Below are 23,838 nucleotides of genomic sequence, written 5' to 3'. Positions count from 1 at the left end.
AGACACGGGCTGTGTCTCAATTCGCGCACCGAGCGTGTTCAGTGCATCAGTGACGTCAGTACCCAGATGGTGAGCGTGCAGTCCTCAATCCTGCTGAAGGGGAGGGGCTAACTCCAGTGGTCGCAATTCACAATCAAAAGGAGAGAAGACGCATCATCATTTCCAACAGCAGTGGATCTGTGACAATGAAAATGAGAGCGTACGCAGTTTGCGTATTGTACTGACGGAAATATTCCATTTGAGACACAGCTGGAGTGTTACGGTGCAGTGGATGCAGGTCTTGTAACCACAACCAAGTTAAAAACATCACACACAAGCGCATTTATCTGATCATGACGATGCGCTGACCACAAATTAAAAAAAAAAAAACAAACACTGGAAAGCAGAAATGACACAAAAAAAAACAGTGAGTCGAATGTTTTGAGGCAACCAAGAAAAAGTGAAGGCGCAGTCAGGAGTTGGGCTTGTGGTGCATAGACTTAGGGGATGCGGGTGGACTTGTGGGTTCCTCAGGTGAATGGGATTATTGCCCTGTGTCCAGCTAACACACACACACACACAAACACACGCACACCTCTACCCTGGATGAGAAAGACAGACAACACAGAAGAAAGCAGGGCTGGTGATCAAAGTTCTTGTGTGCCCTTCTCTCATGTCCACCGCTGACAGAAACAGCCTCCATCCTGGCGCAGGAGCCTCGGTGCGTGCGTTGTAACGCTCCTTCTCCATTCCACCATCCATCAAGGGTGGCGCTGCAGTCCCTGTTGCCCCCCCCCAGGCTTCACATGCGGGAGGAAGGGTTCAGCTCGTAGAACAAGACGTAGCCGTCGCTGCTGCGTACTTGGCTGGAGGACATTGGCGTTACTCTAGAAAGAGCATTAGAGCATTTATTTTGGTGGGCAGACCATGTGAGACAAACTCTGGTAAAGCGTCTATACAGTTTTCTCTAGGAAAAACAGGCTAATCAAAAAATCTGTACATTTTCAGGGACATCAATGCTGAATCATGATAAAAAAAAACCCTTTTTATTTCTTTTCTCTTTTGCAATTAAAATTATATATATATTTTTTTATATGGTTTTAATATATATATATATTATAATTTTAATATATATATCAATTTTTTATGGTTTTAATTTTATTGGCAAAAGAGAAAAAAAATACAATGAGATTTATTTTACAAAAAATATATATATATTAATAGGTCATTTTGGTTAAAAAAAACCCTTATTAAATGCAATTCAATAATAAAAACAATTATTTTGCCTGGAAATACACCTTTGGAAAGGCTGTTGCTTATATCAAAATGGCCTATTTTTGGAGAAAAATCCATTTAAAAATATGTTTTTAATTGTTTTTATGAGCTATAGTAGTAGTACAATAGTTTTGGGAAAACAATTTTGTGAAAAAAATGTACCAAAATGGTCAATTTAATAGAAAATTTAAAGATTTCATAGAAGTTTTTAGGAAAAATTATAACATTTTCATGAAAAAAGTCATACATTTTGCATAATAGATGCAAAATGTACAGCATACTTGTACCACACGTCTCCAAGATGTCATGAAATAGGAACACAATGTCCACACCCAAAGTACGCCAAAAGGTCAAGTCTCATCAAAAGGTGTGTGGGATTATTGTACATCTTGAATATCAAAGACCCCTTGATCATTTAATTTAATTGCCAACCTTGATTAAATGATGGGCATTGGACACAAAGACAAGCGTTAGAGTACCTGGAGTCATTGAAGGTGTACCACTCCCCGGATGTGGGGTTGCGGCAGTAGGCTGTGTAATGACCCCCCATGGTGGTGCCTGAGTGGTTGGACACTGCATACAGGTTGTAAACTGCATTGCCTGAAACGTGACAGACATTAAGACGTCAGACATTAAGGCAGGAATGGTCAACATGGCGCTGGTATAGGACGCCGTGTTTACAGCAAACTTACTGCTGTTTTCGGAGGCGAACTCCTGCAAGTCTAGATCCTTCATAGGGAAATTCACAAAGGTGGACAGTTTGCTGGTTCTTCTCGCTTCTGAAAAGCGTTTGAGGTCTACACAGGAGGGAGGAGTCAAGGAGCATCTTTATGATATAGTATGTTCTTGATTGTGTGCTTTGTGTAGATACAATCAGGGACATTTAAAAGCGTTATTGACATTTCTTTCAATCAAGTGTGAACAACAATGCAAAATATTGCATAATTGTACAATATGAAGATGACGTCGATGCAAAATATTGCATAAGTGTGCAATTAGAAGACGACGGCAATGCCAAATGATGAATGGGAGAACTTTGACTATGTTGAGGTAGGTGCTTGTACTATCCTAACAACTGTATGTATGCCTTGCTCAGCCATACCAGCTAATTTCAATGTGCTAAGCTACCTAGCTACGCTAGGTGGTTTGACGGTCAACACCCCCTCAAGCACCAAAATGAAGCACAAAAGCAAAAAAGGATACGCAGGACTAAGATCTTGGGGAACTTCTGTATTGTGAACTTCTTGGTGCATCTTCTCCTTGCTTTGCACTTGTAGCACGTCTGTAGGGAAAAGAAAACAACACAGCTTAGTACTGGAGTACACGGCACGTATGCTCGTACTTCAAAATGTACTGAGACGTACTGGCTTCTCATCTCCGTCAAGAACATCTTCTTTGGTGAAGAGCCGCATGCAGTCCATAAGGCTCACCTCACCGTAGCCCTTCTGAGCACAAACAACATTGCATCCACATTAGCACAAAGCGGGAGCCGACATAACCACAAATCGATAACAATAGGAGACATTAAACGGCTGCTTTCTGTGAGTTGCTGTGGTAGAATCCACAGTGGCTTATCACCGTATGTGTTGTGTTCATGTACCTTGGCAATAGGCAAAGACAGATCCCAGAAAGGGTCGAAGACAGTCGAGCAGAAACCACAGTGGCTGCAGGTCAGCGAGCTCTTCAGCTGCCCAACAAACAAGTCTGAAAGGCAAGGTTTTTTTTTTTTAGCAACTCAGCTCCAACTGCAGGCCAGATCAAACCAAACATAAAAATTCTACTCACCAACGATTTTGCTGTCTTCCCTCTCCAGATATTTATTCCACATCCTCTTCCCTTTCTCCTCGTCCCTGATCACAGACAATATAGTACACTATGAACACATCTTCCAAGTGCAACAGTTCAAATCACTTGAACGCAACACAGTCTAAATCACTCGAGTTCCCGTTTTAATGTCATGACTCTGTAGACCGCTCAATGGACTGCAGTGTGTTTAGCCTCACATGCATAAAAAGAATTAGTCAAACTTTTTCCTGATCTAACGACACACAACTTTTCACAGTGAAGGCTTTCCCTCATTGCTGTGTCGTCCGCAACTGGACAGCGTAGATGTGTTTGGACGACAGCAGAGGGATTTCGGAAGTTGCAGAGATTAACATGGCCCTCCAACAAGCAGTTAGATAACGTAGTCATACCCAAAAAAGAACTGGGACAACTGAGAGTTGACACGGAAGGAGAAACGGACACACGTAGCTTGAAGTTTGGTACAAACATAAACAAAAACCGAGTTTGTCGTCAGTTCTTCGTCAGGTATAGAAGTGTTACTTTTGTTCAGCGTTCCTTGAGAGCACCATAGCTGCTGTGCGACGCAATAACGTTATTTTATATAACTTCAACATAACTCTTCCATCTGTTCATGGATTATCTTACATTATTAACATCAAGCTAGCAGAAGGGTTTGGGTTGTGAGGACGATTAAGCACCCACACACACACCCACACACACAGAGTCAACATGAATACGTACGATAGGTGATCAAAGTCTTCCACAGTGCCTCTTGGCCTGACTGTGACTCTGTTGACCTCGTTGTGCAGGCCATCCAGGAGAAAGCGCAGAAACTCTTGAGCATCCTGCTGGCTGGAAGATACAGACAACACCACGTCAGACATCTTTTCACTCGGGTATGTGCGGGTACAGTGGAACCCAACATACTTAACAGTAGCCATTGCTTATGGAGAATAGGTGAACCTGCAGCAGTTTGTTGAAATCCTTTTCCTCCATTTGCTCAAATTCATTCATTCATTTTCTACCGCTTATTCTCAAAAGGGTCGTGGGGGTATGCTGGAGCCTATCCCAGTTGACTTTGGGCGAGAGGCGGGGTACACCCTGGACTGGTTGACAGCCAAACGCAAGACATTGACACCCATGGAAAATTTAGTCGCCATTTAACCAGGGGGTACCATACTTCAGTATTAGAGCAGTATCGAGGTTCCACCCATTCATTCATTCATTCATTCATTCATTCATTCACTCATTCGTTCATTTTCTACTGCTTATCTTCACAACGGTCGATGGGGTGCTGGAGCCTATCCCAGCTGTCTTCGGGCGAGATGCGGGGTACACCCTGGACTGGTAGCCGGCCAATCACAGGGCACATATAGACAAACAACCATTCACACTCACATTCATACCTATGGACAATTTGGAGTCGCCAATTAACCTAGCATGTTTTTGGAATGTGGGAAGAAACCGGAGTACCCGGAAAAAAACCCATGCATGCAAGGGGAGAACATGCAACAACGCCACACAGAGATGGCAGGTTCCACTGTATCAGGCAAAACATCATAAAAGGTTAAAGACTGCTTACTTGTATCCTACAAATCTAGGAGCGTATCTCTGGATCTGAGTTTTGAATTCGGACGGACTGACTGCTTCACTGCTGGTCGACGACCACATGGTTTGTATCAGCTTGGCAAATTCTAGCAACAAAGACAGAGGCATAACAATTACTCTGCTGTCAAACAGGCATTATATTTAGCAGAAAGAGTACCGTATTTTCCCAACTAGTAATCACTTTGATCAGTCAAAAGATATGAAACAAAATTCAAATAAAATTAAAATAATTAAAGCCACAAAAGAAGAAGACAAAGGCAGCATAAGTGATAGATATATTTTGATACATAAGTGGAAGGACAAGACAAAGTAAGTGTGACTTATACTCTGGAAAACACGGTACAAATCTGTATGGTACGGAAAAAGAGTGGGACATGCCCGCCACTCTTCCTGCTCTGATGTCACTCACCTTCCATGAGGGCTGTGTTGGTACGGCTGTTGTTGTTAAGGTCTCTTCGGTGCGAGTTGTGCAGGCAGTAGTCTCGTAGGCTGTGTGTGTTGCTGAGACATTGCAGGATGCTGTTCATGAAACACTGCAAAAACACAACAAACTGTTAAACATGGCGTGTCATTCCCTTTTGACGAAGACTTCTCATGCACTGGAACCATTAACCTCCACAAGAGGTTGTTTTCACTACTGCTGAATATGATTTCAAGGGGGCAACAAGGCTATATTTGGATGTTAATAATTTTAAAAGTAATAATAGATATATAACACAGTTGGGGCTGCACGGCGGACAAGTGGTTAGCGTGCAGACCTCACAGCTAGGAGCCCCGAGTACAATCCCACCCTCGGCCATCTCTGTTTGCATGTTGTCCCCATGCATGCGTGTGAAAAAACATGCTCGGTTAATTGGTGACTCCAAATTGTCCATAGGTATGAATGTGAGTGTGAATGGTTGTTTGTCTATATGTGCCTTGTGATTGGTTGGCCACCAGTCCAGGGTGTACCCGGCCTCAAGCCCGAAGACAGCTGGAATAGGCTCCAGCACCCCTGCGACCCTTGTGACGATAAGTGGTAGAAAATGAGGGTCCCGGGATCCATGCAATGCAGTATGCTGCTGAGCTAACTAGTTAGCCTCCTATTTATTTACTCTAAACTTAAGAAAGGGTGTCTGTGGGGAATAAAGCAAGAAGCCAAAAACGTACCACTTCCACACAGAGTGGGAGGAAACCTTATTTTTTCCGCTGTGTCATGTCAGACATGGCTGGGTTCCATGTACTGTTTCGTACTGTTACATCCATATTTATATATATACACTGCATGGTTGCTTTCATTCATTATTAATGTTATTTACCATCTGTTGCTTGTTTTCATACTACATTTTTATTTTTGCAAAGATAAGTGTGAAGATTGAAGACAATGTGTGAAGACAATTTGATTGTTCCTACTCCAAACATATGTTCCCTTTATGTTCAGCTTGTTCAAAATAAAAGTAATGCGATCCAAATATAACTGTGACCTCAGTTCTACATGCAAAAAAACACCCATGACTGTGGATCCATTGTATCCAACTGGTGAATCCCCCTTCGTCCACACTACAAGTTCACAACATACACACTGACAGCAACACACATGCAGCATTTATTTTAGGAATTCTCCCAATGCCAGCTGCTTGGTACTAGACTCTCCACTCCAACAGATGTCTCAATAAGTTGCTATGCCAAACGCTAACTGCAATTCTTCTCCATTCCCTGTAAATTTACATTTTTCATGGGACAGATACCCAAAAGTGCTTGCATGGAGTGGTTAGCGCGCAGGCCACACAGCTAGAAGGCCTGAGTTCAATTCCACCCTCGGACATCTCTGTGTGGAGTTTGCATGTTCCCCTCGTGCATGCGTGGGTTTTCTCCGGGTACTCCGGTTTCCTCCTTCATCCAAAAACATGCTAGGTTAATTGGCCACAGGTATGAATGTGAGTGTGAATGGTTGTTTGTCTATATGTGCATTGTGATTGGCTGGCAACCAGTCCGGGGTGTACCCCACTGTCTCTTGCCCGAAGACAGCTGGGATAGGCTCCAGCACACCTGCAACCCTCGTGAGGAAAAAGTGGTAGAAAATGAATGAATGAATGAATGTGAGTGTGAATGGTTGTTTGTCTATATGTGCACTGTGATTGGCTGGTGACCAGTCCGGGGTGTACCCCGCCTCTCGGCCGAAGACAGCTGGGATAGGCTCCAGCACCCCGTGAGGATTAGTAGTAGAAAATGATTTTTTTTTAAAATATAGCAAAAGTTGTGTGAGAGCCGTACTCACCGTGTTTCCGAGGTTTTTCAGTCCCACCAGACCCTGTGCACTCTTTGAGTTCTGAAAGGAAAATACACAGCATTAGATCAAGCACAATAACTTAACATGATGTTACAATTACATTATATAGTATCACATGATACATCATCATAACATCATAACGTCATGGCCAGAAGTGATCAATATTGTCCAGTATTTTATTACTGATATCGATATCAACCGATACCCATTTGCTCTTCACTCGATGTCAGGCCACATGTGGGTAATGAATGAACACTTCATTTCTCACACTTATTTTACTGTTACGCCACTGGATGTACTTCACAAAAAAACACATCAAATACTCACTAGTAGTTTAATAGTAAGCTGCATGCCTCTTGTTTTCGCCAAAACTTGAGTCAGCCAAGTACTTCACCGATCAAAAGGCTGACGCCAAGACTACATCAAACGGATGTTGTGTTGTTATGAGCTCAACACTGACATTCATTCTTTCTTTCTTGTGATTTCCAGATGAAATGGACGATAAAGACTCGCCTGACCCTCATGAGCTCATATTTTTGGCTGTCCTGCTCACTGGACATGCTTGAGTAAAAGTCGTAGGAGAGTAGAACCAAGCGGAACATTGAGGTATGGTACAAACCATACATCAATAATCTTTTGCCCAGGGGTAAATGAGTTTTTGGCAAATGGAAGAAAAGGAACTATCGCCAAGAGCAAAGAGGAAGAAGACACTGCGGAACTTTAAACGGTCTTTAAATGCATGCTACTCATGTCTAAATACTGCATCCAAGCATCCCAACAAAGATGCTGTTCTCATTGTTCATGGTAAAATTGTTTTCACTAATAAGATTTAAACCGCCTGTCAATTCACGCGTCACGATGCGACGCCAAACAAAATGCAATTACACTTCAACATCCTTTTCCTAAGCACCCTGTCAAAAAGGATTTAAAGATGAATGCCAAAGCTGAACATGACTATTACGACAGCTAATTCCGTTATGCAAATACCGCAGTGATTGTGATACATGAGCAGTTTAATTCGAAGCAGTAATGGGAATTATATGTTATGTGTGTGTGTGTGGGGGGGGGGGGGGGTTAAAGTCATATAAAGGCATATTATCGGGGGTGGTGAGCAGTGTTTTTAGGAACAGGAGCACAGTTGAGCTCGACAACACATTTCATAATCCAGGGTTTTTCATATACGTAAATCCATTGAAAATTATGTCAACAAAAGCGGTGGAGCATGTATGTCCATTTGAATGAATTGAGTCTGTCCACATAAACAAGTTAGCGGTTTCCACTGGAAGAATAACTTAAATAATCTGTAATAATGAATGGATTGGTGATATATTGACAATACAACTGACAGTTTTCCTGATCTCTGCCCTGTTGCAAGCCTAAGAGTATACTTCTTGTCAACAGCAGTGGAATGCTTTTGGTCCATCTGGTAGCTCTGACCACCAACTACTGATTGGCTGGTGAACCAGCATGAGGCAGAGCAACAGAACAGTCTGTTCTGACCTGCCTCTCAGCTTGGCAGAACATCATAAACAATATCTCCCTCTCTCTCCCTCTGAGGCTGCTTATGCCGCTAACCGTTACGTACCCACTCCTGTGTGAGTGGAGTACTTGCTGTCACTGAATGTGTTTGTGTGCAAGAGAGAGCATGCTGGCAAGAACACGTCACACAGAAAGTGTCATTTTATTTTTGCCCTCCACACACACACGGAAGAAATCAGTCATCAGAGTTTGTTGTGCCAGCGTGCAGTGATGGGGACTTGGAGCTCTACTTACTCGCAAACACACAAACAAGTACTGTCGTGGAAATAAATCCTCGATCCCTACTCAAGTCCAGAATTTTTAATGGGAGGTCCCGAAGAAAACATTAAATAGTGGTGAGCTAAGTGAAATAAGTAACTGAGCAGCAACTACCAATAATTCAGACCCCACAGGCCAATCATGAGGTACACAAATGATTCCTGTACTCTTAAGAAAGAATTCCTCAGGCTTGTGGTATCACAAAAACAGTCTCTTCCATTCAAACATCCCCATCCCGAGTGGCAAGACCAAAAAGGGGTCAGAGTGTTGACCAGCACAATGCTTTGTTGGTATTAGGGGTGCACGATCATTTTCGGATCAATAATTATCAGGCAGATGGGGGGGAATCATGACCAATAAATCAGATTACATTCAAAAAGAGCTCCAATGCTGTTAACACTTAAACGTCTGCAAACATTCCGCAATGAAGGGGATAAAAACATTGAGGTTCAACACCTCAAACCATATCAGCCACCGGAAAGGCCAGCATTACTACGACGCCCAGGGCTTGTTTCTAATCGCGCAACATTTGAAAAGTGCAAGTTTGCCATAGACGACCCGATATCTAAGCTGAAATTGTATCATAAGAATAATGGTGATGAGGACCGGCCCTTTACCAATGTTGATCCCTTGGAGACACTGCTTGGATTTCTGAACCGCCACCATTTTTTCATGTTTCGTTAATAGTGGAGATACGTATAATATTAGGTTAATACATTTTTAACCAAATATTATGCATCCCTAGTTGATATACTCTCACTGTGTTTAAAATCTTCCATGAAATTTCTAGAGGGTCTTGACAAAGTCAGCACAGCATCAAATAATAATCTCCCCCCATTGCACTGCAAGATCCTCTTACTAAGAAGAATGGCTGCCTTTCTGAGAAACAAATACCAGCCTCTTGATCCTCAGAGCTGGCCCCTGGGTTGCATTCAAAGACTGAGAAAGCGTTCTTTCCTTACTTGCTCAAGAATTCAATACTGTTTGGTGTACTCGACTTAGTGTGAGCATGAAGAAATGCACTGGCTTCTTATGTAACACCACTGCTCCTATTCTCCCCATGTGTATTTTACTTTTACAAGGTAAAAAGGTAACAGTCTGTGTTCACATTGCTCTGCAACCTGAATGCATTTGTGACATACACTGTGTGCAATGCAGGGTACACATAGTAATGTAAAAAAAAAAACTGCAGTGTTCTGGTTGGCTGACTCATGTTGTATTCTCACTGATTGGACAAGTTTTGTCAGATATGCAGACCATTGTGCCTGGTATGCCGCAAGCTTGCTGCACATGGTCAGAAATAAACATACACGCCCTTATGTGGGTGCATGCACATGTCCCAGATTGACAAGCTCAAACACACACACACACACACACACATCAGAGGGAGAACAGAGCACGTTCCCTTGCCACGCTGGTTGTGGACAAGGGGAGGGAGGAGTGGAGGACGTGGAGGCATATGACAGGTCGGGGGGGGGGGGGGGGGGGGGGGGGTAGCAGGTGGACAACAAAACATCAAGCGTGTCAACCAAGCTGAATGCGCTGGCCAGCACCAGAGTCCACTCTAATATGATTTTCACGTTACATAACAAGCTGACGCATGGCATTCTCCACGCCGTCACTCTGTAACAAGATTTGTCCCGTTTGATGACAAACACAGCTTAAAATTAGACATTTAACTGACACTTTGCTAACATTCATACTTTTGAGATGAAGCAGTCTTTCTGTCCTTCAGGGTACAACCTGCTAATTATGGGACATAACCAATTAAGTTTTATTTATGCCACTTTTCAAGTATTGAATATAAATAATCAATACTTGAAAAGTGGCACGGTTACATGATCTGTTAATAGTACGCCGTGCCTAATACTGCTGCAGAACAAACCACTTAAGTCAGCCGAGCGTATGTCTATGTGACCCACGCATCAAGTTCCGATCTGCCGCGCTCATTGTTGACATTGTCATACCCGGTTGATGGCTTTTCTTGACATAACAGTTGAGACTTTGAAACAAACAGGTTGCGTTTATGTCAACATGTGTTGTAGTATTATCAGCTTCATCATTATCGCTAAGCAGCATGGCACGCGTGACAGCAATATAACTACTGTCCAGGCACACACTGTTAGAACGTGCACTCAGTGACTTTCCTGTTCAGTGCAAAGTACACTTCAAAAAAATAAAAATATGGTAGTACAGTATTAACCTGGAGGCTACCCCTGCAACTAACAAAATGCACCCCTTCCATGTTGTTTTGGATTGTTAGCCATCGGAAAAAACATTTCTACATGTACAAAACTTGATTGTCGTTGTACTGATGGGTCCTTCTCAAACAAAACGGCTCTTTGAGGTGGAGGATGGGACCCGGTTCTCTAACGTAAACGAGCAGCCACTTTTTCTTCAAGTATCAACACTGACCAGGCTGGGAAGGTAAGGAAAATGAGCAGCAGGAAACAAAAGCTGATGTACTTTCTGTTTCTGAATGCCAATCCTGGACATTTACAAATACAATCAAATCGGACCTTCATGTGTAATTGAGATGGGTCTATGTTGTGTTTGTTTTTCTTGGAATCTGGAAGCATCTGATATAATTATATTTTCACATTAGAAATGTATTTTAGGCTGCACGCTGGACAAGTGGTTAGCGCTGAGTTCAATTCCACCCTCGGCCATCTCTGTGTGGAGTTTGCATGTTCTTCCCGTGCATGCGTGGGTTTTCTCCGGGTACTCCAGTTTCCTCCCACATTCCAAAAACATGCTAGGTTAATTGGTGACTCCAAATTGTCCATAGGTATGAATGTGAGTGTGAATGGTTGTTTGTCTATATGTGCCCTGTGATTGGCTGGCCACCAGTCCAGGGTGTATCTTGCCTCTCGCCCGAAGACAGCTGGGATAGGCTCCAGCACCCCCGCGACCCTTGTAAGGATAAGCGGTAGAAAATGAACACATGAATGAAATGTATTTTACATGTATCATAGAGCCAACTGTTTTTAGGGAGCAAAGCCAAATGAAACGTCTCCGTTAAAAGAGCCAAAATTCCCATCACTATGTTGTTGACATCCATCATTACAACACTGGAGGAGCAGCTCTGTTAGATAAGAGTATAAAGTACAAATATGCACAAATGAGGAAAATAAAATCTGTATTTTTGCCAATTCTCCTTATATCTCCGGCGAAAGTCACAAGTAAATGTGCGAGCAATGGCTTAAGTCAACAATCGCTTATGTCAGACAGTCCGAGGGGTATTAATTCATAATTCCATGTCATTTTTGACCACACCATCCAAAATTAGATTTTTTTGTTTTGTTACTAGACGTACACATTTGACAGTGGTAAAAAACGTGTATATTTCCAGTACACATGAAGGAATCCATGTCTGTATTTTTGCTCCTGTGCTGAGCAGGATAGTGGAGCAATTGTAGTGTTGCCTATGCTGAGGATTAAGCGTGGTTACATAAGCAGTGACCTGCTTGTATGGGCCTACTGGCAAAGTGGTGTACATCAGCTTAAGAGAGAGGCTTAATAATGACTCACTTCGAAATCAACTATACACCATTTTTCAGCAAATACAGAACATCACCCGTTGGAATTTTATAAATCAAAGCCGATGCCTTTCGTTTTTGTGGAAATCCCCCACAAAACACAAAAACGATAAGTGAGATTACTTTTTTACGTCCCATACGAGGCGGATTTCACCTTGAAAAGCAGTTATTTTACAAAACGCATAGCCGCACGTTAACCGAAGGACGTCTGTAACGACGACGTCTTACCTTGGCTTGGTTGATGAGGAGCCCCACGAATGTTGACACCAGCACCGAGCCGGACATGCTGCCTTTTCTCCGCATCTCTTGCTTAAGAAAAGGGAACGTGGCCGCTGCCGGCGGTGGTTCCTCCGGCACGGTGACCGTGTATGACTGTCGCATGCTCGGCATGTCGAGGGAAGGATGAAGCCGACTAACACAAGCCAGTGTTGCGGGTCTACGACGTGCTCCTGTCGGCTACCGTGCCGTCTTCTGGTCGCTGTGTCGCCACACGGCTCTTCATTCATTAAAACATGGACCCCCGGCTTAAATAGCACTTACAGTGTAATTTCAACCAAGAGAGTATTTAACGAAGCTCTAGAATACACGAAATAATCCGCTACGACGCCCATTAATACTTCTCCCATTCAGTTTGACAGCTCGCTCGGTCCACCCCTTTAACATCCAGTGGAAGCGTTTAATAGTGTGTGGGCGGGCCGATACAGAAGTCCATACCAAGTATTGAATCGGCATCGGACCGATACACTCGGGATACACTCGATATTTTTCAGTTCGTGTCTATTTTCACAAAATTTGTTTTTGTTGTGTTGTGTCAGCTATTTTATTGTTATATTGTTAGTTAATAACTGAATATAAATATAAAATTAACATGTAAATATAAACATTATATATATATACACTCTCGCCCGAAGACAGCTGGGATAGGCTCCAGCACCCCCGCGACCCTCGGGAGGAAAAAGCGGTAGAAAATGAATGAATGAATGAATATATATATATATACACATATATATATATATATATAGCCAATAGTTATTGTGTACTGTTGACTTGAAACTATCTTACATAATAAAAATGAATTGTTTGATTTGCTGATATTGTTACAATGGCTTACATTGTTGTAGTTACGGTATTTACAGTATTGTTCGCAAATGTAAGTTCTCCTCCATGTTTATTTTCACAAATCAGTGCTTTTGTTTTGTTGTTCATATTGTTACTTTGTTGAAATTGTTGTATAAACAATACGCACCTTGGGGAATAATTCCTAGGACACAGTTGGTCTCTGGTGGCAAAAAGCCCAAGTAAAAAAAAACAAACTTGTATTTACTGGGTATCAGATCGATATAGCTGTAGGAAAAACAATTAACGTATAAATATATTTATCACAAAATATACGTGAACTGAACTGAAAGACCTAAAACTGTTTCTGTGTACTCAAAAGGCACAAATATTTATCTCAAATATTGTTCACAAATCTGTTACTTTCTCCTTTGCCGAGATAATACTAATCGAACAAAACAGAAGTGTGGGGTGGCCTTTTGTTGTGGCCAGCCAAAGACACTCCTATGATATAATCATGCTGTCTAATCAGCATCTTGATATGCCACACCGTAAAGGTGGAGGAAGAACTGTATATTACAGCTGAAGTATATACATAAAATCACAATATCAAATACTCCATGATATTAGGGGGGAAAATAATCAGTATCAATATCGACAATACCCTCCCAGTATTTACTTGGTGTCAAATGGATATCAACATTTGCAGTATCGCCCACACCTAGTAAGCACGGCCTGCCTGTCAACAGACGTCAGAGCCCGCCCCCTGAGCAAACTGTTTACGTCAGAGACCAGCCCCCTCCTACCAGAAGGACCCATCAGGCTGCAAGGCACCATGATTCACCAGGATTTTGTCAACGTGTGGTCATGTTATGTCTCATTGGTACAAGAGTACAACGTGAAAGTAAACAGGCAATGAAACATGACACCATGTTGGGAATAAAGCTGTCCATCAATCAAAGGGAGAGAAGGAAACATGAGTCAATCCTGCCCTAAAGTGGCCAACTGATGTGAGGATGCACATTGTGGCTTTGATTGGCCAACACAGGCCTGACTTCCCCCACTGGATGATCACAGATGTTGTATTCAGCTTTAATATTCACTTATACCCCCTTAAGGGAACTTAGATCTCATTCCTAAATCACAAAAACAAAAAATATAAGATTATTTTTGAGAAAACGCCACTTATAATCAACATTCCTACACTGAGTTTAATTGCTGACACCAGCTCATTTAGGATAGTCGAAGGGAATGTGTGGGAGACTCCCAAGACAGAATGAAGTGCTCCATGTAATGTTCAATAACTGAATGACGTCTTCAGAACAAACTGTGCAAGTTAACTTATCATGCACAGCAATGTTTATCTGACTCAATTTACCAGCATGAATGCTATGTGGAAGATCCATGCATCCATTTTTTCTTTTGTGTTCAAGGGGTTGGCGTTGGAGCTGATGTCAGGCGAAAGGCAGACCCTGGACTGGAATAAGTAACATAATTATACCCGCCAGCCCCTAATACCTAATCTTATATAACTAAACTAAGACATGGCACAAGACTGTGGGTTTTCAACCAGGTATAAGCCGTCGGATGAAGATGGTTTATGAAGTAGTGCAGTCTAAAAATATTCATTCACGTCTAGACCATTCATTCATTTTCTACCGCTTTCCCTTCCAAGGGTTGCAGGGGTGCTGGAGCCTATCCCAGCTGTCTTTGGGTGAGAGGCAGGGTACACCCTGGACTGGTTGCCAGCCAATCACAGGGCACATATAGCCAAACAACCATTCACACTCACATTCATACCTTACAATTTGGAGTCAACAATTAACCTAGCATGTTTTTGGAATGTGGGAGGAACCGGAGTACCCGGAGAAAACCCACGCATGCACGGGGAGAACATGCAAACTCCACACAGAGTGAGGTGGGTGGAATTGAACCCTGGTCTCCTAGCTATGAGGTCTGCGCACTAACCACTCGACCGCCATGCAGGGTACATCTTGACCAGGTATGTCCAAACATTTTCCAACAGGGGGCACATACAGAAAAAATTAATAATGCAGGAGCCGATGGGATAAATCTCATGGCATTGGAACTCTGCATAGTCACAGGAAAATGCTCTGTAATTCGCAAGCAATAGCCAACAACTAGCTTGACAACACAGTACAAATTAACTAGCACTGAAGTAGCACTAGCCTAAGAACTGACAACAAACACATAACACAAAAGTCCTCATAGATGATCACGGTAAAAGTTCTACCCAAAGTTCTCAACACAATCTCCCCAAAATGAGCATCTACATCAGTCACATTCCAAGCTCAAGTGTAAATAGTGTAAATATGCCACAAAACAACCTTTGATGTCAAACACTCATCCTGCACACATCTGGCAATCTTCAACAAATCTTCAGCATATCTCATACAACTTCAGCTCCGTAAACATCTCAAACAGGAGTGCCTTTTTTTTTTTTTTTTTACCAAGAGGCTGCAGGGGTCACTTTAATAGTCTTTGTCATTTTGTTGACTAAAAAATATGCTAAAACCAGTTCAATGCATATCAAAAATGCAGTGTCAGCACTATTCAACACAATTTCGGAAAGCTAACTTTACTATCTCCTTACCGTATATTGCAATATATTCACACCAGTCAAAGATCTTCAAAGGACAGGAGTGTTGTACTGTTTTTAAGACACTCCAGCAAAAACACTTGTCAAAGATCCTCTACAAGACAGGACTATTCTGTTGTTTTTACCAGCCAACTGCAAAAGTGCTAGTCCAAGATCCTCTATGGAAGCGCTCTGCTGTTTTTAAAACGCCTATTATGACAACCAGAGCGGTCTCCTGTTTTTTAGGAACTTCTGCAAAAACACCATACATACTCTAGTCTATGTGACAGAAGCGTTCATTTTTGAAGTACCTTTTGTAAATAATGCAAAAGGTTAAAGATCCTCAAGAGAAAACTGTTTTGAAGGACCTAATACAAACACGGTAGTCCACCAGAAGTGGGTCACCTGTGGTTTCCACTTTAGAGGAAGCTCAGGTATCACTAACATGACCTTATTTGCCCTACTCTACTCTTGTAGAGTAAGACCTGCATGTTACTTGAGGTTTGCAAGATGTTATTATTCACATGGAAAAACTTTGCTCAGGTGCCCTCACATTTATCTAAACAACAGCGCCCTCACTTGTTCAAAAAGGGAGTTGCAAAGCTTTGTGGATTATATGGCAGCAAAATAGTGATCTTCTCATAATTCATCCTGAAATCAGTGCAACATTCCAAGACCAATGTGCTCTTACCGTGGAGTCCCTAGTGGGGGACATGGGCACGCCACTAGTGCTTGGCTCCCACGTTGAAGAACTGTATGACCTGCTGCTGCTGCTCAAGGCCTCCTTGGTGGAGCTCCATGACAGGGCCTCCTGAGTTGTGCTCCGTGACAGGCCTGAGGAATTGGCGCCATGGGAGGTAGGCGCGTCACTGGCCCGACTGCGGTAGCTCCTCGAGGCGCCGGAGGAGGAAGAAGGGCTGGATGAGGATGAGGCGTCATTGAGGCCCAGAGAAGCCAAGTCCCTGCTTAAGTCACTCTGGGATGCTGATTTTCGTCGATTGAGCGACATTCTGGAGGCCACCGGTGAGGAGGAGAGGTAGCTGGACTGGGCTGAGGGGGACGAATAGGAGCTGTATGCAGTGTAGGTTGACCCCCCGCTAAGTCCAGAACCCGCATAGCTCTTGACAGGGGTTCGACTGAGGCTTTCACTGCGGCGGTTGCTGCTGCTGCTGCTGCTGTTGCTACTCCCGAGGATGTCAGTCCGTGGGATGACCCGGCCGCGGTCTGGGGTGCTGTAGTTTCGACTCAGGTAGCTGGAAGAGGCGTAACCTGAGGAGGAGGTAGGGGACTTGTAAGAGGACAACCTGTTCCGCTCGCCGTAGGAGCTAAGGCTGGGGGTTATGGGGCTGTAGGAGCTGTAGTGGCTGGTGTAGGACGGGCCAGCGTAGCGCTTGGCGGCGGAGGAGACGTGGGACATGCTGGCAGTGCTGCTGGGTTCTCAGCCGCAGGGGAAGACGGCCTGTGGAAGACTGCATTGACTGCAGCCCAGACACAAAGTAGTGTTAGAGTTCAAATCTACCCAAAAAGTGTACACACAAGTCATACATATCTCCATAGCAACGCTAAAAAACATGCACTTACACACATGGCTGTCAGTGTTCAACAAAAAAAAGTCATTTCCAAAGTGGTGCCAAACCAACACGTCACACGTTATATGGACAAGGAGCCTTTGGCGTCACCGCTGCGTCAGTTTGCAAGGTGTACAGTGACCCGCCCCCACCCCGACCCCCCCTTAAACTCCCGCAGAAGCACCCTGCGTCTCTATGAGACCACATAAAAACCACAGTCGCTTTGTGGCTTTTTCTTTAAGAGCTGCAGTGTCTACAGTGTCGCCTTTTAACTTTCCATTTATTTCAATGAATTGCACTAATCTGCATCGAGCTCAAACCTCGTCATTCCAGAATGCGATGGGGTGGTGGATGCATTTGCCAATGCGGCCGTGACGTCAGCGATGCACGTGATTTCCTAGTCCGTGCAGATTAAAACTGTGCCGACTTTAGCAGCCAGCGTCGCGTCGGCTGACGAACTAAGGGCAAACACATGATAAAGACGACGTTAAAAGCATCATGTACGTTTTTGGACTTGATACCAAAATCAATAAGGTCACATTTGTTCTACATTGGCCGCTGTGGGTTATCGTTTAACGTCTACATCGGTGTACTGTATCTTCTATTTCACATACTCAACGACTTCCGGTTGGGCGGATCGATTCGGATATCAACAGAATTGATACAACGGGTAGTATAACTATCGGAATTTATTTTCACAAACATCTGTTTTTAGCTGTGTTGATCATGTTACAATGTTAACATTGTTATTTATTTTTTATTTTGCTGAAATAATGTACACAATTATTGCACATTACAGTATTATTTAGGTTCATATTACCAATAGTAAGACAGATTTTTTACTTTTTAACGTTTTCACAATCATTGAATTAATTTAGCATTTTACCTTTGAATGTATTGTTTATATAATTACAAATTGTATTATAATAAAAAAATATTGTGATATCATACTATCCCTTTTATTTCAATTGGTAGAGTGAAATAAAGTCAACATTGCAAAATATGTTCCAAGTGCTCCCGCAGTGCCCATTTATGGCAATGGCTTCGAACTTCAGCGGGTTAGGTTGGCTTGCTAGCAGGGGATTTATTTCAAGGGATCTATACCCCTCGCCTGTTCGACTTCAAGTTGAAGATGTCAGCAAGCTGTTCTGATGTTGTGTTCAGGTGTAGTCAGGAAAAAACGATCAAAACTCGTAGCCACAGCAGAGCTTTTGCAGTGTATCGCCTGTCCGATCAACAACAACAAAATATGCATAGCAAATCTGAAAACTATTGATCCCATCAATGTATCTGTTCACCAGTAGAGTTCATACAGTTGCGTGTAGATGATGTCAGCACTGTGTCACTGACCAAGACAACAACTGAATAAATAAAAGTGTCAGGTGTTGCAGATCTGTGTGGAAATTCGGTGCGGGAGGTTCCTTGTCTGTATCAGCGTGTCTTATGTTTTTCACCAGACAGTATACTTTCTTGCGCTCTTGTCAGTCGGCCTTCTCTGAGCGAACCTTATCGTAGTTCCCTTCCTGCTCCACTCTATCTCCGCCCTCTTTCTCTCTGATCAAATCAATAATTTAAAAACTGACTAGGCATGCAGGCGGCATTCTGGGGACGAGCCATCATCAAAACACACAAATGCAGGTCAAGCCGCAGGTAAACCTTTAGCATTCCGACGGCCCGCTGCAACTTATTCTGCTGAGATTGAACTGATATACAGCACATCAATTAAAATTACAGCTGGAGGCTACTTAAAAACAAACTTTAGACAAGTTGTACTGCAAAACATTAATGACATGTCACCTTCAAAGCCACAGAGTATTCCAACTGCAGGTAAAAGTCAAGTTGAAAAATCAAGTCTAGTATTATTATTATGATATCAGTGTATTCCAACCGCAGGTAAAAGCCAGACAAGAAGGTAGAAGTTGGGATTAAGAATTCAGCTTGTTATCTTTGATATGAGTATTTTAGGTATGACTTTCGGCCGTTTAAAAAAAATATCCCAGAATGCAAAGGGGTTAATTACATGCAGTAAATTAATGATGAAAATCCACACAGGAGCCAATATGGAAGTCGGTGAGCTGTGCTTGGTTTGTGGCTTACAAGTGACTATATATACTTTGAAATGTGAGCAGATAGGATATTTGCTGATGTCTGTGAAGGCCACCCTGACGCCCGCTTTCAGCACATCAGCTGCAAAACTGCTTCATATCAAACTCGGCTCGACGACTTGACAACTTGATCTCAGCCCACCCTGCGCTTGAATAAAACACTGCACAGTGGCTGTTCTGGCTTGAATGACTCCTGGGTGGATCGACGCTGTGGCGCCCCCCCCCCCCCCCCCCCCCCCAATTTGGGTGCGAGTATCACGACTGTGCCGGCTGACTTTCTGCAACTTTTCAATACAAATAAGCTCCGACAGCACATCGTGGACCAGACAAATTTACCGTATTTTCTGGACTATAAGTCGCTCTGGAGTCGCACAAGGCCAAAAATGCATAATTAGGTAGAAAAAAACATACATAAGTTGCACTGGAGTATAAGTCGCACAAGGCCAAAAATGCATAATTAGGTAGAAAAAAACATACATAAGTCGCACTGGAGTATAAGTCGCATTTTCTGCGGGTAATTTATTTTACAAACTACTTGACCAAAACAGACATTACGTCCTCTTTGAAGGCAAGTTCTAATATTAATAAAAGAATAGAGAACAGGCTGAATAGGTGTAAGATATGCTAACACAATGGTTAATCAGCTACACAAAAAAAAAACATGAACAGAAAAGGTGTCCAGTGTTTATGTAACATAAACATTTTTTTCATTTATAAGTCGCTCTGGGGTATAAGTCGCAGGAACAGCCAACCTATGAAAAAAAGTGCGACTTATCGTCCGAAAAATACGGTATATGCTGGTCAACATTTGCAAGCACAGTTGCACAGTTCGCCACATAGCAGAGGAAATTGGTGTCAGTCCCAGAACTTAAAACCATCCACAGAACCCACAGTACAACCCACAAAAGCCAGTGTGGATTTAGGGTACACACTGTATATGGAAGGCTGTATTGGACAGGTGAGTGTGATTGACGGTTTCAAAACTGAGCTGCAACAAATGTGTGATGCCATTACCTGCCGTAGCAGTTCCCATAGACTGTGAAGCTTTTGCTGTCCCACAGAGTCCCCGTGCTTTGCGACACTGATCCCACCTGAGGAAACATAAGGATACATTACATGTTGTACCAGGCAACGCATGCCAAAGCAGTGAGTGGGCAACAGAGCCGGCATTTAGAAGACTGCAAAGAACCGATGCTCTTAACAGTTTCACTTTAAAGCAGGAAATTTGGATGTCTGCTTTTGTTTCATTTTACTACCCTATTACAAATCATATACTTTCATAATCCACTGCAAATGTATGTATTAGATATTAGGGGTGGGTGTTACTGCAGATTATCCAATACCGGTACTTTAAACTGATTTTTTCTGTTGATTTTTTAAAATTTGAGTTACATTTTTTTTTATCATAAACTTGTTGAACAATTCAATGCTGTAAATACAAAATTACAATATTCCCTTGCATTACATACAAGCATTGAAGCAAAATACTGTATAGTCAATACTCCAAAATAACAAAACAAATGGGCACTCATTCATATCTATGGCTTTGTGTCCCCATAGAGCCCTTCTGTGTCTTGATAAAAATATAGAATATATTTAAACTACACCAAAAAAGTGAAAATAAATAAAGAAGAGAACAAAAATATTCATCTTGTCACACTGATCTCCATTCGATACTGATACCACCCTGGGTATTGATACAGTATTGTTATTATATGTTAGTTGAGATAAGCTAACCATTAATAAAAATAGAATAAGATTATCTATTATAACTTCCCATGGTAAGCACACACAAAAAAACACAAGAAGAATAGTTTAGTTGCTTTATCAGGCGCTCACCGTCGTTGTTTTGAACGGTCCGGCCAATGGACACACAGACTGCTTGGGAGGCTGTGGCGTGTGAGAGGATAGTCTGAGCACAGCCGTTCAGAATGCCATAGATCAAGTTACAGAGCTGGTAAATATAGCAGAAACCTATGACCTCCGTGGGTCACTCAAGACCCACAGGCGCTCCACCTTGCTTTTAAAGGACCGCCGTTCCAGCTTTTTGTACGTCCAAAGTGGGCTACCAGACAAAGGAAGTTGACTTTGGATGGGATCTTTTGTTGGCTCCGGGAAATAATGCCAACGGCGTAGCTGCTCTATTTGTATTTGAATTCACATTGCTAAGTAACATGCAGTGACATACACTATTTCACCTCATAAAATATACATTTGTGTGCATTTTATTCAGCACATGCCGGATGCACAGATTTTAATTATGATGTGCAACATCCACATACTTACAACAGTGTTTCCCCAACCATTACATGAGGGCCCTCCCCACCAGCGATTGCAATACAGTTGGCTTCACTGTGTGCATGTTAGTGTTGCTTTTGGCCCCATGCCTGCACCCCCCCCCCCCCCCCAACACAGTGCACATGCACCGAGGAGTTGCATTAAAATGAGTGCACGTGCATGTTTCTATTGGTTAGGAGTTATCTTTATTATTAGAGGTGGCTGATGCTGCATATTCTGGTATTGATTCGCTACCCAATAAATACAAGGACAGTGTTGCTATTACAAATATTGCCACCCATACTGATTTTTTTGTCTATACTTTTGTTGATCATAATTATAATCAGGACTACAAATTCCCCATAGATATGAATGTGAGTGTGAATGGTTGTTTGTCTATATGTGCCCTGTGATTGGCTGGCGACCAGCCCAGGGTGTACCCCGCCTCTCGCCCAAAGACAGCTGGGATAGGCTCCAGCACCCCCTGCGGCCCTCTTGAGGAAAAGCGGTAGAAAAAGAATGAATAATTATAATCAGAATAGAAAACAGCATAAAGATTTTTTAAATAAAAACTATAAAATGTTTTTGTCAATAATTTTGTGAACAGCTGAACAATATATAACAATAACCATATAACAATATTGATGTTGAACAATATCAACATTGTACAAAATGTGAACTCGACAACAGAAAAATTACAATAAACTTATAAATATTGATCTCATCACACTCATGATCGTTGGTATAAATACCATTGATATTTGGATCGATCCACCCACTCCAAACCATTGTGTGAAATTGTGTGGAGACAATTTCATACACTATAATACACTACAGTTTGAGTCCGTTTTTTGTAATATTTTTAGGGCTGCAGTTGTTTTTGTACACCTAGGAGTTTGATTCAAATATTCAACATAAGCAAAATGTAAAAAATGAGTCAATCCATTCATATTTCTTCAGTAGCACACATACTGCTGTATATAAAAAGCCGTTGGAAGCCGAAAGAGCCGAGTCCTCTCTTGGAGTCGAGCCAAAAGAGCTGACTCTCACAAACGAGCCGAACATCCCATCACTAGCTGCTCACTCAGAACCAGTCCGACCCAGCTAATAGCACAAGGAACATCTGACTGTAGGGGGCGGGGATGGTAGTCCAAAGAGTGCTTCACCACTAAAGGCAACATACACATTGAATAATGTAACGTTTACAAAATAATTAAAGTGTAATTCTATGTATTAAATTTAAACGGTCTTACAGGAAGCTACACTTGCTATTATGATTAGCTAGCGTATAGTAAAAGTAAGCGATATCTAATAGTGTACGCTAATACCAATACCAATAAGTCCGCCATTGTACTACTTTTACACTCTTTCTACCATTGAAACAGTTTCTCTGTTTTGTTTCAAGCAAACCCCCCCAAACAGAACACAAATGCCAATGTTTCCATGGTTTTGAGGACTGGCTCGAACGCCTCCTTTTCGTGTGACGGTAACCGTATTCACTCACCCAGCAGCGGATCCGAGCACACAACGAAACGCCTCCAAAAGTAGTTTACTTCTACTGTTGTCTTCGTCCTTACATAAGTTGCTGTGACCGCCGGTGTTTAACATAAACCCGCCGTCAACCAACACTGGAATCCCGTCGTTTCTTCAATGCAGTAGTAGTTTCAGCAACCAAGTAACGGTGCGTTCTCTTTAACCGTGACGTCAATCCGTCAGCAGTACTCCACGTTGATTGGTCAACTCTTTGCCACAACGTCACGACGTCCCACCTCCTGGTTCGTCGCCATGACAATGAACGTAAACTTCACATCTTTTTCACGTAACCAAAATGCTGCATTCCAAGAAAGATGGCGACTGCTCATCTGAAATCATTTATTGTCCCAGTCCAACTATTATAGCTTTATTTCATAGAGAAAAAGGACCGTTTACACACAGACAGTGAGCCCATGACCTTTTTAGTTAGCCGTTGTTTAACTTTCAC

The 23,838-nt window shown here is 42.5% G+C and overlaps 1 protein-coding gene across 5 annotated transcripts; it reads right to left on the bottom strand.

The window, feature by feature from the left end:
• Positions 1-224: 224 nt before the first annotated feature.
• Positions 225-23,548, bottom strand: usp2a (ubiquitin specific peptidase 2a). Of its 5 annotated transcripts, none has more exons than XM_058079926.2 (14): positions 23,362-23,548; positions 20,595-20,671; positions 16,599-17,385; positions 6,905-6,955; positions 5,057-5,180; positions 4,622-4,733; positions 3,781-3,891; positions 3,040-3,104; positions 2,855-2,958; positions 2,619-2,696; positions 2,458-2,536; positions 1,947-2,051; positions 1,734-1,854; positions 225-866 (listed from the first exon to the last, which is right to left on the bottom strand). In XM_058079926.2, the coding sequence occupies exons 3-14, from the start codon at positions 17,322-17,324 to the stop codon at positions 782-784; spliced, it is 1,761 nt and encodes a 586-aa protein (XP_057935909.2). In that variant the 5' UTR covers positions 17,325-17,385; positions 20,595-20,671; positions 23,362-23,548; the 3' UTR covers positions 225-781. The 5 variants fall into 5 exon arrangements, with proteins under 5 accessions (XP_057935909.2, XP_057935907.2, XP_078649015.1 ...); XM_058079924.2 differs by having other exon boundaries at positions 2,619-2,699; positions 23,362-23,547; XM_078792889.1 differs by lacking the exons at positions 20,595-20,671; positions 23,362-23,548 and adding an exon at positions 17,796-17,933 and having other exon boundaries at positions 2,619-2,699.
• Between the last annotated feature and the right edge of the window lie 290 nt (positions 23,549-23,838).

This window comes from Doryrhamphus excisus, linkage group LG8 (assembly GCF_037039965.1).
Source record: "Doryrhamphus excisus strain RoL-2023G ecotype Guam linkage group LG8, RoL_Dexc_Guam_v1.1, whole genome shotgun sequence".
Taxonomy (NCBI): Eukaryota; Metazoa; Chordata; class Actinopteri; order Syngnathiformes; family Syngnathidae; genus Doryrhamphus; species Doryrhamphus excisus.
This window is presented reverse-complemented; position numbering and strand designations above follow the sequence as displayed.